This window comes from Clarias gariepinus, chromosome 19 (assembly GCF_024256425.1).
Source record: "Clarias gariepinus isolate MV-2021 ecotype Netherlands chromosome 19, CGAR_prim_01v2, whole genome shotgun sequence".
Classification (NCBI taxonomy): Eukaryota; Metazoa; Chordata; class Actinopteri; order Siluriformes; family Clariidae; genus Clarias; species Clarias gariepinus.
In genome coordinates, this window is record NC_071118.1 from 13,159,025 (window position 1) to 13,171,998 (window position 12,974).

A 12,974-nucleotide genomic window follows, 5' to 3' on the forward strand; every position below is an offset into this window, starting at 1 on the left:
GCTGCGTAGGTTGGCTGATTAGAGCTGATAAGTAGAGGAAGTTAAAAAGTTTTAGGAGACTTTCACACCTGTTAGTCCAAGCCTGGGTCAAAGAGAAATGTAACTCTTGGTTTGGCTTTTTATTGCACACAAAAAGTGAACAAACCTTAGCTACGGTGCGTGTGGCATTGAAAAGATGTTTTTTTTTTTTGAGACAAGCCTAATTAACTTGAGAATTACATGCAGTAAATAAGTTGCATTTATGCATCATATCCAGCATTTTCTTATTGTTTGTTGATGCAGATGCTCAGAAAAGATGGCATTTATTTCTGCAGCACTAACTCTCTGTAACACAGCAGCTACCACTAAAAAAATAAATAAAGATGCTGCAACCCAAAACAGTTTTAGTTAATTTCTTGCACTCAAGTTGAGCCTCCTTTCTTACTGTAATTGAACCATTCGAGAGTTCGATCTCGTTTCTTTGGGAGTATGATTGCAGTGTTGTGATCTGTCTAAAGAACAGAAGGAAAAACATTCAACAGGACTAAAACACTGTGTATGTGAAAGCTTCCTCAGGTTATAGAAAGAAATTAGTGTTAAGTTGTTAGATCAAATTCCATGCGCTTTCATTCCAAAGCACTAAGGGGTTCCTTACTGGTTTTCGATCTGCTCCTGGCGCAGCGCGATGCTGCCCTGCTCGTCCAGCAGGTTCTCGCGGGAGGATGACTGAGTCGGGTCCAGCTTTTTAACGTATGCTGCCGGCACAAAGCCCTGTCTGTCGTTCACCTCCACTTTCCACCAATCCTGAGGAGCAGACACGGCATACAGTGACGGGACAGTCTCAGCTATGTCACTCATGTCTCTCTAAAAAAAAAAAAACCTTGAGTGATTCAAAATGCATTCAAGAAGTGGTTTGAGGTCTAACCTTATTGGTGCTATTGAGCAGGGTAAGGATGTCTCCTTTCTTCATGGTGACTTCACGGGGACTCTTCTCCTGGTAGTCATAGAGGGCAAGCACCAACTCTTTACCGGTCTCATCATCAGTAGGAGCAACTTGTTGCTGTAGGACAGATCAGCAAAGGCATGATCAGGTTTAGACAGACTGAGGCTGGGGAATAAGACCTGATGTGCGGATGGTTTGACAACATGGTGACCTACTCACCCTGCAGGCCTGAGCCTGTTCCTTCAGGGACTGGATGCTGCTTCCATAAGCACTCAGATCTGACGTCAGTGCCTCATGTTTCTTCAGCAGGGCCTGAGGAGCAGGAAAGTCAGAATCACTGGGAGTTTATGCACCTCAGGAGCAATTCAGACATCTCACTGTTTGTAGTGTGTTTCACATGTACAGTCTCAGTCAACAGTATCTCATTTATTTTATTATACATCAATTTTGCTTTGGAGGACAAGAAACCTCTGACTTCTGTCTTTCAAATATGCAGGCTTGTCATGTAATCTTCCTACCGTTATGATGTTTTCGGTAGCAGATATTTAAATTGCCTTGTATCTCGCATATATAAGAGACAAAAAATGTAAATATCTAAAATAACAGCAAAAAAAAGAGCAAAAAAAACCCCCAAAAACCCACACATCTCTCCACACTTACCTCGGCTGAGTCCTCGTCCTTGCCGTAGTCAGTGCTGCCTACGATGGGCTCCTTCTCCCTCATCCAGGATTCGGCCTCATTGGCATCAGCGAAGTACTGCTGAGCCTGCAGTGAGTCCTCCAGATCCTGCCTGCGCTGAGCTGCCTTCCCTTTCAGAGTCTCCCAGCGGCCGTGCAGCTCCGCCAGCTTAGCCTTCACATCCTCACCGGCGAAGTGTCCTGGAGAACAGAGGGACAGTTTTACTTTGTAATAGAACGGCAGCTTCATATTTCCAGCATCACGTGTATAGTTCTGTCTAGCATGAAAATTAAACTTTAACAGACTGAGAACATGAACAGTCACACCGAACGAGGTGTTTGCAAGCACGGTTTGAGAAGAAAGACCGACATATACCTTCATCGACCATGGCCTCTCCCTTTTGTGTAACAGCCTTGATCCGGGGCTCGTGCCCGGTGATCTCTGCCTGCAGGGCCTGGTGCTTCTTCAGCAGGTTCTGCACACCGATCAGGTCTTTCCCTGAAGGAGAAACAGAAACAAAGCACAGTTTTTATTAGCATTGTTATTTTTAACTTTCAGTCTATTCCTGATCCTAATAGCGCCGACATGATTCTCAAAATTTACCCCGGTTGGTAGAGGAGGCGATGGGTTCCTTCTCTCTGATCCATGTCTCCTCGTCCTCCACGTCACGGAACAGCTGCTGCAGCCGAAGAGAGTCGGAGAGCTTCTGCTTTCGCGCGGCCATGGGCTCCTTCAGAGCCTCGTAGCGTGCAACCAGAGCCTCCTGCTTCTTACGGATGTTGTCGGCGTCAAAGTGTCCGGCTTCTTGGAACTGCCGAGCCTGGATGGTGATGCCATCGATGCGGTCCTGTGGAGAAGAATGAGATGTCACTTCTCTGGCACACACAGCTTTAATTACCTGGTTAAAAGAGTCTAAACTAACCAGATAAGACAGGGTTTAACTAGGTACTAAAAACTAACCAGATGAGAGACACCTCACATAACGAGTAAAAGATTGGGTCTCTCTTGACTTAAGCTAATCACATGAAAACAATCTAGTTTGCTAACAGTGTGTTTAGATGCTTAAGACAGATTTGTCAAGCAAGCGTTCTCTGTTAAAATCAAAACGTTTCCTTAGTTTTATTAAAACCGTCCACAATACATCCTCCCCAAATACTACTCACCTGGTGTGCAGCCACGTCAGCCTCGAGTAAAGCGTGCTTCTTCTGCAGGTTCTGCACACTGGTCAGGTCTTTGCCGTAGTCATCAGAGGCCAGGTGTCCCTCCATTTCGTAGAGCCACAGCTCAATGTCCTCCACGTTACGGTTAAACTGCTGCTGCTGGTTGGCTTCACGCAGCTTAATGCCTGATGGCACAACACACACACAGATCCTTAAGGATATCACCGCACGCAGTTTAACAATAATGAACCAGCAATAGTACAAAATATTTAAACCTACTTACTACAGTTCTAATAAACATACGGGTAACTTGTTACCTTTTAGCTCGGTTGCTTCCAAAAGTTTCTTCCACTGAGAGCTGACCTCGTCCATGCGAGTGGCCACCTCGGCAGAGGCGTAGTGTTTCCTATCAACCAGCTCCTGACCCGACTTCTGCAGAGCGTCAATACGGCTCTGGTTGGCAGAAAGTTCTGCTTCGAAGGCCTGGTGCTTCTGTACTTTACCCTGCAGGTTGGAGGGGTCCTGTGTGTGTATGTGTGTGTATGAAAGAGAGAAAATTATTGCAGAAAATAAATAAATAAATAAAATACGGCGATAACAGCACTTAATCATAAACGCACCTTGTAGGCCTCATCCGTGGCGGTCTTCATTTTCTCATTGATCCAGCTCTTGAGCTCATCAGAGTCACGGAAAAACTGCTGCAGGTGGAAGGAGTCCTCCAGGGCAGCACGGCGGGACTGAGCGCGATCGTGCAGAGCGTTACGTCTGCTCAGCAACTGAAACGTTTCAGATTCAGGAATCAGTGTGAATAAAAATACAATAAGAGGGTTATAAGAGATCATTAAATAAGGAAGTGGTGCTGCGGTTGGCGTACTGCATCTCTGCGCGTGGCCACATCCTCCTTGGCGTAGTGATTGTTCTGGATCAGCTTGGTGGCGAATTCATCCAGAGCCTAATGACAGAATGAAAGATCAGAACATAAAAAATGAAGGATGAAGGTTCAAAACAGTTGCGGATATAGGACTGAGTGAAACGGTGGTGTGGTTTCTCACAGTGATCTTCTCCTCTTGGGCACTTAGAGATTTCTCAAAGTCCTCATGTTTTTTCAGCAGGGCCTCCACACTGTCCAGAGAGTCACCCAGGTCCTCATTCAGGAGGAAAGCCTGACAGAACGACAATAGAATTACGTTAACATCTCAGTACTCAAACCTTTCCTCATTGGTTTAAATGAAAGTGCACACACCTCCTGCTTGCTCATCCAGTTGTCGACCTGCTCAGTGTCCCTGTAGAAGAGCTGTAGATCCATGCACTGCTCGTACTGCTGTCTGCGCAGCTCCCACAGCTCCAGCAAGGACTCCTTCTCCTCTGCTAGAATACCCAGCTATACACACAAATGTTTTTGTGTTTATGTGATGTGTAATGAATCAGCCAAATAACAATTAAGTAAAATACCTTTGTGTAGATTTCATTGAATATAAAAAAAAAAAACGGTATTAAAATCAGACGTTTACAGCAGGATTAAGATCAGACATTAGCAGGATTTGTGATGCTGGTCCTACCTTCTCCTTAACATCCTCTGAGGCATAGTGTCCAGTGTTCAGAAGAGCCTCTCCTGCTTCAGTTGTGGATTTAAAGCTGTCCTCATGGGCATCGATCTCGCCCTAAAACCACAGCAGCATCAACATCAGCAATATGGCCTATAATATTTCCTGGAAAAGGAAGACATAGATATTTGAGATGTAGCTGAAAACAACAAAACGGGGGTCACCTTGTGTTCCTGATGTCGGTCGAGCAGCGCTTCGGCCCCAGCGACGTCGTTGGCCAGTTCGTCAGCGTTGATCAGAGCCTTCATCTCCGTCACCCAGCTGGTGAGGTCACGAAAATCTGCAGTGAAACGCTGAAGCCTGGAAAGCAGGAAACAATCACCAATCAAAGCTGGCCTTCAGACTTCTCCTCACCTGTGAACTATTTTTACTTGTGTGAAATATGAAAATGACAAGGTATTTATTCACTCAGTGAAAACGCAGACCTGTAAGAATCATTGAGGTGGGCATGGCGCTCAGCAGCCAGAGTGCGGATCTGCTCCCAGTTTGTAATGAGCTCGTCTCTCTTGAGCTGGATCTGAGTGGCGTTCTGGGGATGAGTCTGCTGCAGGCGCTCAGCTTCACCACCCAAAGTGTTCACCTGAAAACACACACAGCCGGTTAGACAGAAACAGCGACGGGTGCGTTCGTGTAATAAGCCGCTTTCGTGATCGTCGCAGCTGAAATGCACACCTTATCCTCCAAGGCAGCCAGGTCCCTTTCGAGCCCCTCGTGTTTGCGCAGGAGAGCCTGAACACTGGCCAGGTCGCGTCCAAAATCATCAGAGGCCATAAGCTGCTCTTTCTCTTTGATCCAGCTGATGGTTTCATCCACATCCCTACAGAAGAAGAAAAAAAGTGTCACTGATTTCAGTCTATACCTGCTAGATCTAATGCTTCATTACTTAACAAAATACGAAGCCATGAGAATCCTTAAATTCAGCACTGCTCTTTTCTAAGCAACATACCGGTTGAAACGCTGCACCTCAGCGGCCCCGAACAGTTTGCCCTGTCTCTGCTGGGCCAGACCCTTCAGCCTCTGCCATGCTGTGTTCACCTCTTCCTGCTTCTTCTTGATCAGCTCGACCTCTGGGTGGTTCTCCTGCGTCAGTTTAGCTGCGGCCTGGTTCACCTCATTCACACGCTCCTCGTGGGCTGCCAGGTCTGTCTGGAACTCCTCAAACTTCTTCTGTAGAACTTCAACATGCTCCAAGTCCTGACCCAGCTCCTCAGATGTCACAATGGCTTCCTGTAACAGTGGGTATGTGTATCTGGTTTATACCTTCTCTCTGTTTATATTTATCATATTTAAGTAGGAAAAATCAGTTTCCACCCCCTGCATTCGTTCATCTATCCATCCAGCAAATCCTTTAACCAACTGTATCACGTCAATCAATCTATTTACTGATGTATCCTTTCATCTTCATCCTTTTATCAACTAATCCATCAACACACCCATATGTCTGTCTTCCCCGTCTATTTTCTAATAAAATGTACCGTTATTATACTAAAGTATAAACAATGTGTGAGAGAGGGAGACCTTGTCAGTGATCCAGTCCAGGGCATCCTCACACTCCCTCAGGTACTGCACCAGTTTCTGGGCCTGAAGCAGACGCACACCTTTCTCCTTCGTCTTCTGCAGCAGCAGATCCCACAGCCGGTGAAGCTCCTCTAAGCGACTCTGAGAGACAGACGGAGAGACAGAAAGAGCGGGAAAGAGAGGGAAAGTCAGGACCAATCTTCATCCAATCCTTATGACCAGGAAGAAAAGGTGTAGTAGTTTACCCCAGCAGTTTACCACAGCAGTTTAGACCACCAGCGGTGACACGTGGTTATAAATGCAGACTGTTCATTTTGAATGATGAGTTTTAGCAAACTGGGTGGATCCAGGTGAAGTGACAAAGTCATGTTTAGCTTTACGCAAAAGAGTAATAAAACTATGGCATTTAATCTCTCAAACATCTCCCGTCACCACAAATCAAACTGGCATTATTATGGCCTGTAGAGGAGGAAAACTTCAAGATAGTTTTTAGGCACACAGTTGTCACAGCGACGCCACCTGTTGAAACTTATCAGGTGTGTGAAAACTGGATGAAACCATTAGCGACTAGCAGTGGGAAGACCTAGTAGAGATCAAGGTCGAAATGACTTGACCTGTGTAAGATTTTTATATAAAAATAATAATAATAATATTAATAAAAAGTTATATGTATTTAAACATTTGAATGTGTCATTATATAGAGATAAATATGAAGCCTGAAACTAGCACAGGAGTGTTCACTACCTATGAGTCAGAGAAGTCAGAGTAAAGCCTGGTTTATTATCATTTGCAGCCATGTATCTGAGAGCAAACGTGGATACGTCCAATTAACTTAGTAAAAAAAAAGTTGTTCTGGGCTACAGATGCAGTTTATATTTACATGACACATCTGGTTATTTTAGACAGAACACCTCTGTGTACAATGCTTACCCATAAACCCTCTCTATATCGAGACTCAAATACATGCAAATGCAAAAGTATAAGCCAGCCATAAAGATCACTGCACACACAAACACACACATACTTCCAGTGAAGAGAGAAAAAAATTTTTCACCAGAAGGTTCAGAAATTTCACAGCATCCAGACACCTACTTGGATATAAGTTCCATAATTTACACTTTTCACAATTGGCCTCTGTGCGGTCCGGTATGGCGTGAAGGACTGAGCCAAATCATTAGCATTGATTAAAATCATCAGGATTACATCATCAGGATTAACACCAGCATGATTTAACATTAAAATGATTAGCATGCAGAGCTTCACATTAACATCAACACAGGACAACAGCGGCGGTTGGAATTACCCGGATGGTCTCGGAGGAAAAGTGGCTTTCGGAGATCATGAGGTTGCCAGTTTCGTCCAGTTTGACAATTGCGCCAGAGTTGGCCTGAACCTCCGCTTCAAAGGCCTGGTGTTTCTGGAGCTTTCCCTGAGAAAGACAGACAACATTATATAAGGATGGGAATCACCACTGAACACCTGATATCACGACACCTAGAGATCACATTTCACAATCTTAAGACAAAAGAAAAATGGTGGCAGAACTTGAAAGTTTTATACCTTATCTTTATTCACCAGCTTCACTATCAAAGTAACCACAAGTAATTATGTTATTCTATATTATATTATTATACTTAATAGTTTTCTTACTTAAGAATAAAGAGCAGCATTTACAGCAATACAAAAATACTTTACATAAAAGAGTTTAACATTTAAACTAATTTCATTAATTTAAAAAAATCTTTACTGAGCATTAATAAGAATTATTATTTATAGATATAAATGTTAAATAAGTGTTTTACTGAGTTAGTTTATGAGTTTGGAGAATAAGGCAGATCAGAGGCTTTCTAACATGTGCAACTTTTTATAATGTAAAGCCATAAGAATGCTTTTCTGTTACATCACTCGGCACAGAATAGAGGAACATCCAGCCGGGGCCGATCAGATTGAAAACCGAAAAATGTAAAAACAAAATACTGACGTTTCGAGGAAAAATAGAAGATAGTTTTATTACATTAGGATATATATATATATATATATATATATATATATATATATTTTTTACATATACATGCTTTATATTTAATAACCAGTTTTATCTCCACTACAGTAATGAGATTTAATATGAATGAACAAAGTCTTCTTGTGAGGTTTTACTGGCTGCCTGTCACATGCTCTATAATAAATCCAGCACCCAAACGGCCCAGGAGGCTTTTTCCTGAAGCAAAATCGAGAGTGGTTACAGGACAAAGGTTATTATGTGCTAAAGAGGAAACTGTAATATTTAACTAGGCTCAGGTCCAGTTGAGAATATTTCTTGTAAGACTAGATGAACTGACGTGGAGTTCGAGTCCTTATACTGACAATTTTAAAAAAGCGTTATAATCAAGCTGAATTGCTCAACGGATTTACATGTCAGCTGACTGTATTCGACACGCCGAATCTTAACAAACCTGACGGCCTAAATAGTAGTGAAATATTTACAATTAACATACATAAATAAATAACATTAAAAATGGGAAGGAGAGAGATTACTTGAACAAATAAAAGACTACTACAGGATGAAAATGTTCATCATTTTGCCAAAAGTAAGTACTGTAAGTTAAAAAACTAGACCCTGCTTGCCCCGGACCCTGTAGGGACACACCTGAAGGTTGCTGGGGTCCTTGTAGTTCTCATCTGAGGCAATCTGCAGCTTCTCCTGGATCCATTTCTCCAGCTCGTCGGCATCACGGCGGAAGAACTGGAAGCGGTAGGAGTCCTCTAGTTTCTGCCTGCGCACGGAGGACAGCTCCTTAAAGCGCCGGTAACGGTCTAGGACCTGCTGACGACGCTCCTGGATGTCATCGGCCGTCTCGAGAACTTTTAGGCCACTGGTATCCATTCTCTAAAGAAAATACACACAAAGTGGTTATGTCTATGGTTCACTACTTCAAGCTGCGTGTCTCAATATAGACCAATATTTGTAAATCCCAAAAGGAATTTATATTATCTTTTAGGGCAATATTTTGGTTGCAGTTCGAAATGTAATACTGACACTTACTTTTATTAAGACTTCTTCAGTTAAGCTGACTGACTTAGACTAAAAGAGTTTTTACGATAAATAAACCCAGACATAACCCCAGTTCTGATTCGTCTTAAACGTTGCTCTTGTACGCAATGTTGCTAAGGAGACGGAGCTGATCAATAACATAGAACAAGTGAAAAGTTATCTAATAGCTCTCCTTATTTTAAACGTATCCCTTGATTAAAAAAACAACAACAAATAAATAAATAAAGGCTAGAAGGGTTAAAGAATATGTGCTGTTTTAAGTAAGATACATAATTTAACAAAAAATACGTACAAAAATGTCACAATTTAAATGTTATAGAATTGTTATTAAAGAATGAAAAAAAAAAATCATGATATCAATTTTGTCAGGCTCCGCCCCACTGGATGATAAATAAGAATTTTTTCTAGAAGACCTGCCAAAAGAACAAGACAAACTATTTCTTTTCATCAGCTCTGTAATCAAATCTCTTAAAGTGGGCCTAATAATAATTACTGAAGCACTGACAACACTATTATTTTTTTTTTTGTATTTTGTAATAGGGTAACACCTTCTTAACAGAAAATAAGGCAATAGGAATAAGGCATTAACATGCTTTATTCTGTGATTTACTCAGGAGTGTGAAATACAGCATCGGTAAATTACTTCATATCCAGAAAACAATTTAATCATATATTCTAGTGACGGGAATCACCGGCCCACTCGATATGATATCATCAAGATACCTAGTTGCTGATTCGATTTATATCGCAAAACTGTATCACAATTTGCAACAACAACAAAAAAAACTTTTTCAGTTCTATTACAGTGATGCAAAGGTAACGCAATGCGTAACTGAAGCGGTTATATTTACACTGATCAAAATGAAGCAGACTTTTAGGTATTCTCGGAAATGATCCCGGGTTGCTAATGTGAAAACACCCTCAGAGTCTCTCTTTCTCTCTCTCACACACACACAAACCCAAATGGGTCAGTGAACAGCTGAGTATACTAGCAGTGTGAGCGGAAATTCCACATGACTCTGAACAAACAGCACAAAGACACTGCTGCTGTCAGGCCCCTGGGAAAAATCCTGTCCCTCTCCCACACACACACACACACACACACACACACACACACACACACACACACACACACATATTTATACTACTCCTGACACCACCCCCCATCAAACCACTCCATCAGCTGCCCCTTTTATTCTGGTTTAAAGCAGGAAATCTGCAAGTAAGCTGCAGCTATGGAGCAGAGAAAAGGCCAACGCCTGCATTACACAAATTGCACTCGGTATCCCAGATATTTTGCTCCTCCCCGGCCTGAGACAGAGCAGATGCTGTAGAATGCAGGGCCTCTGCAGGACTATTTATAGAGGAATGCCACAGATGTCATGGTGACAAATGGATCACGAAAAATCCACCTTAGCCTTTCACATGTACTCACCAACACGGATTTCAGATTCAGATTAAACATAAAGCTACATTAGAGTTTAAAGAAACAGAAACAGTCATTTAATTCATTTTCAGTTATCTGCTGGAGTGTGAATCTGTTGCGTGAACCGGTCCCTGGTCCTCTAGATACTCTTGATGCATCTGGACCTTTGCACTTTTTATTATGAAATGTTGTCATTTCCCAGAATTTGATTTTAAAGTCAAGTCAAGTGGGGTATACGATATTTCTCTATCAACCTAATTGAAATATGCCGGGAAGGGCGTGAAGCATACAAGTCATGTGACATCACATCCTTAACAAGGGGAACGAATACACAGCTAAGGCAGCGGCGTGACACTGCTGTGCTAAATCAATACATGGCTTTGTTACAGCAGTCAACCAGCCAGCAGACATTCAAGACGAGGGCTGAGGAGACATGGAATGATGTACATGAAAAGAGGGACTGTTGTCAAGGCAACGAGAGTGAGACAGCCTTGTCAGACAGACAGCAGAGATAAACAGCACAGCGCATCATAATCCCTAATGGAGGAAATGGATCAGTCGATTTGATGGAGCTGCAGAACGACGGCGTCAGGCCACACCCGTGATCAGCACAGCGTAAAAACACACAGACATCAGACGAGCCTGCATGTCTATCTCGCCACACTCTAATGGTTTAGTAAGTTTAATGTTCAGACCAGCTGAGGACAGATGCTTGCATAGGGCGATGGTGGGGGGGGGGTTGTTTTTGACCTAGCCAATAACATAACAGAATGGCGAAGGTGAAGGCTATCACATGCTTCCTGTAAGACATGTTAATCCAGCCCAACTTATCTGTTTTACACAGTTCAACTTAACATGCTATCTGCCCTCTTCCACATACAAGACTTTAAAGATGTCCACATTGGCTCGTCTCAGCATGACTGACAGGTGAAAGAGAGCACCTCCCACCCAGACAGCACGGTCGATTTTCACTTTTCCTTCGATTCCTGACCCTGTGTAGAATCCTTCATGATTACGATCTTACCATCACACCACTTGGGAGCCTGACACACCCTTGACATCACCAAAAAAACAAAATCAGCTTAAAACACTGAACACCAGTACCAAAGCTAAATTCACACACAAAACCATTAACAAGCTTTAAGTCATAATGTTGATCTTCGGTGGCGCTTCACCGAGTGAATTTATCACATCTCTGCCTGGATTCGACTCAGTTCGTGCTGAAGATTCGCAGTGCGTATAAAGATCAGGGTCAGAGACACAAAACTGTGTGCATTAATAATGTGGCTGAATGCAGATAAACGCCACACCCCGTCCTACCGAGCTCAAGCTGAAATGACGTCATGGAGACATGCATGACGAGACACATTTTAACGGTCACTTGAGAAACGCCTCACGTTGCTGCAACTTCTCCGAGCCAGTTAAACATCACTAATACACTCAAGCTCAATAATAACATTGACTAATACACAATAAACAATAAATACAGTAAACATCACTAATACACTCAAGCTCAAGCTGAAATGACGTCATGGAGACATGCATGACGAGACACATTTTAACGGTCACTTGAGAAACGCCTCACGTTGCTGCAACTTCTCCGAGCCAGTTAAACATCACTAATACACCTCAAAACTCATAATACAATTAGTTTCTTAAAAAGGCAATGATAATAGAAACATGCAAAAAGAAAATGTGTGGAGAAACTCACGGACACACGCTGCTTAAACTGGTTTCGGAGCGCTGAAGAGCTGCAGCTAGAGCCAGATAACGAGCCGTGTGCACGATCCAGATAACACCCACTCACACTGTTCCTCCTACTCGCCCGACTCTCCCTCGCTCCCTACACCTTCATTCTCTCTCTCTCTCTCTCGCTCACTCACTCTCGCTTCCATTAGAGAGCCTCACACTGCAGCTCTAGAATATTCTCCTCCCTCTCTCTCTGTACTGCGCAGTCTGATAACTCTCTCTCTCACATTCCAGCTCCATGATGACAGAGACAAAGTCCAACACCACGCCCTCCATCTGCTCACAATAACCTCTGCTAAAATAATAATAAAAGATCTAAACCTAAAGCTTAAACTGAAAGAGCTGGAAGCCGACAATATGAATTGTAGGTATATTTTAATGACACACGCACTTCACCACAATACCTAAATTTTTGAAAATTCCTAAAGTTTTGAAATTTACCTTTGAAAAAAAAAAAATCTAAATTATAGAAGCGTTGTGGTTTTCACTGGGACGTCGCACCTCCAGGATCACGAGTTTGATTCGTAACTCTGGTCTGTGTGCATGCATGTTCTCCCCGTGCTTGTTGGGTTTCCTCCGTGTAATACGGTTTCCTCCCACAGTCCAAAAACACGCCGCTTATGCTAACTGATGTTCCTGTGTGTGTGTGTTCGTGTTTTCTACGCATGCCCGTATTTTAAAGACCACACTTATTGCTGTGGACGATCAAGTTGTCTTTTCCTCTAGTTTCCTTGATTAAACACACAATTTAAAACAGACCACAGACTGAGACTTGAGAACTGACCACCTTGTGTCCAGTCATTTCATTCATTTACTCACTAGACATTTCCCGATCATGACGCCTGCACACTCCGGTCAACTCACT

General features: G+C 42.8%; 1 protein-coding gene across 8 annotated transcripts in view; it reads right to left on the minus strand.

Annotated features, from left to right (window-relative positions):
* The window catches only part of sptan1 (spectrin alpha, non-erythrocytic 1), a 29,525-nt gene extending 17,314 nt beyond the window's left edge, over positions 1–12,211 (minus strand). For all 8 annotated transcript variants that reach the window (XM_053478239.1, XM_053478238.1, XM_053478237.1 and 5 more), the window contains exons 1-21: positions 12,072–12,211; positions 8,530–8,769; positions 7,186–7,311; positions 5,883–6,023; positions 5,311–5,591; positions 5,037–5,181; positions 4,790–4,944; positions 4,529–4,664; positions 4,320–4,421; positions 4,004–4,141; positions 3,813–3,923; positions 3,635–3,712; positions 3,381–3,536; positions 3,078–3,282; positions 2,764–2,945; positions 2,204–2,447; positions 1,976–2,098; positions 1,583–1,800; positions 1,142–1,234; positions 905–1,039; positions 635–783 (exon numbers count right to left, since the gene is read on the minus strand). In XM_053478239.1, coding sequence (XP_053334214.1) covers positions 635–783; positions 905–1,039; positions 1,142–1,234; positions 1,583–1,800; positions 1,976–2,098; positions 2,204–2,447; positions 2,764–2,945; positions 3,078–3,282; positions 3,381–3,536; positions 3,635–3,712; positions 3,813–3,923; positions 4,004–4,141; positions 4,320–4,421; positions 4,529–4,664; positions 4,790–4,944; positions 5,037–5,181; positions 5,311–5,591; positions 5,883–6,023; positions 7,186–7,311; positions 8,530–8,766 — 3,155 coding nt within the window. In that variant the 5' untranslated portion in view covers positions 8,767–8,769; positions 12,072–12,211. The remainder of the gene's footprint in view (positions 1–634; positions 784–904; positions 1,040–1,141; positions 1,235–1,582; positions 1,801–1,975; positions 2,099–2,203; positions 2,448–2,763; positions 2,946–3,077; positions 3,283–3,380; positions 3,537–3,634; positions 3,713–3,812; positions 3,924–4,003; positions 4,142–4,319; positions 4,422–4,528; positions 4,665–4,789; positions 4,945–5,036; positions 5,182–5,310; positions 5,592–5,882; positions 6,024–7,185; positions 7,312–8,529; positions 8,770–12,071) is intronic.
* Between the last annotated feature and the right edge of the window lie 763 nt (positions 12,212–12,974).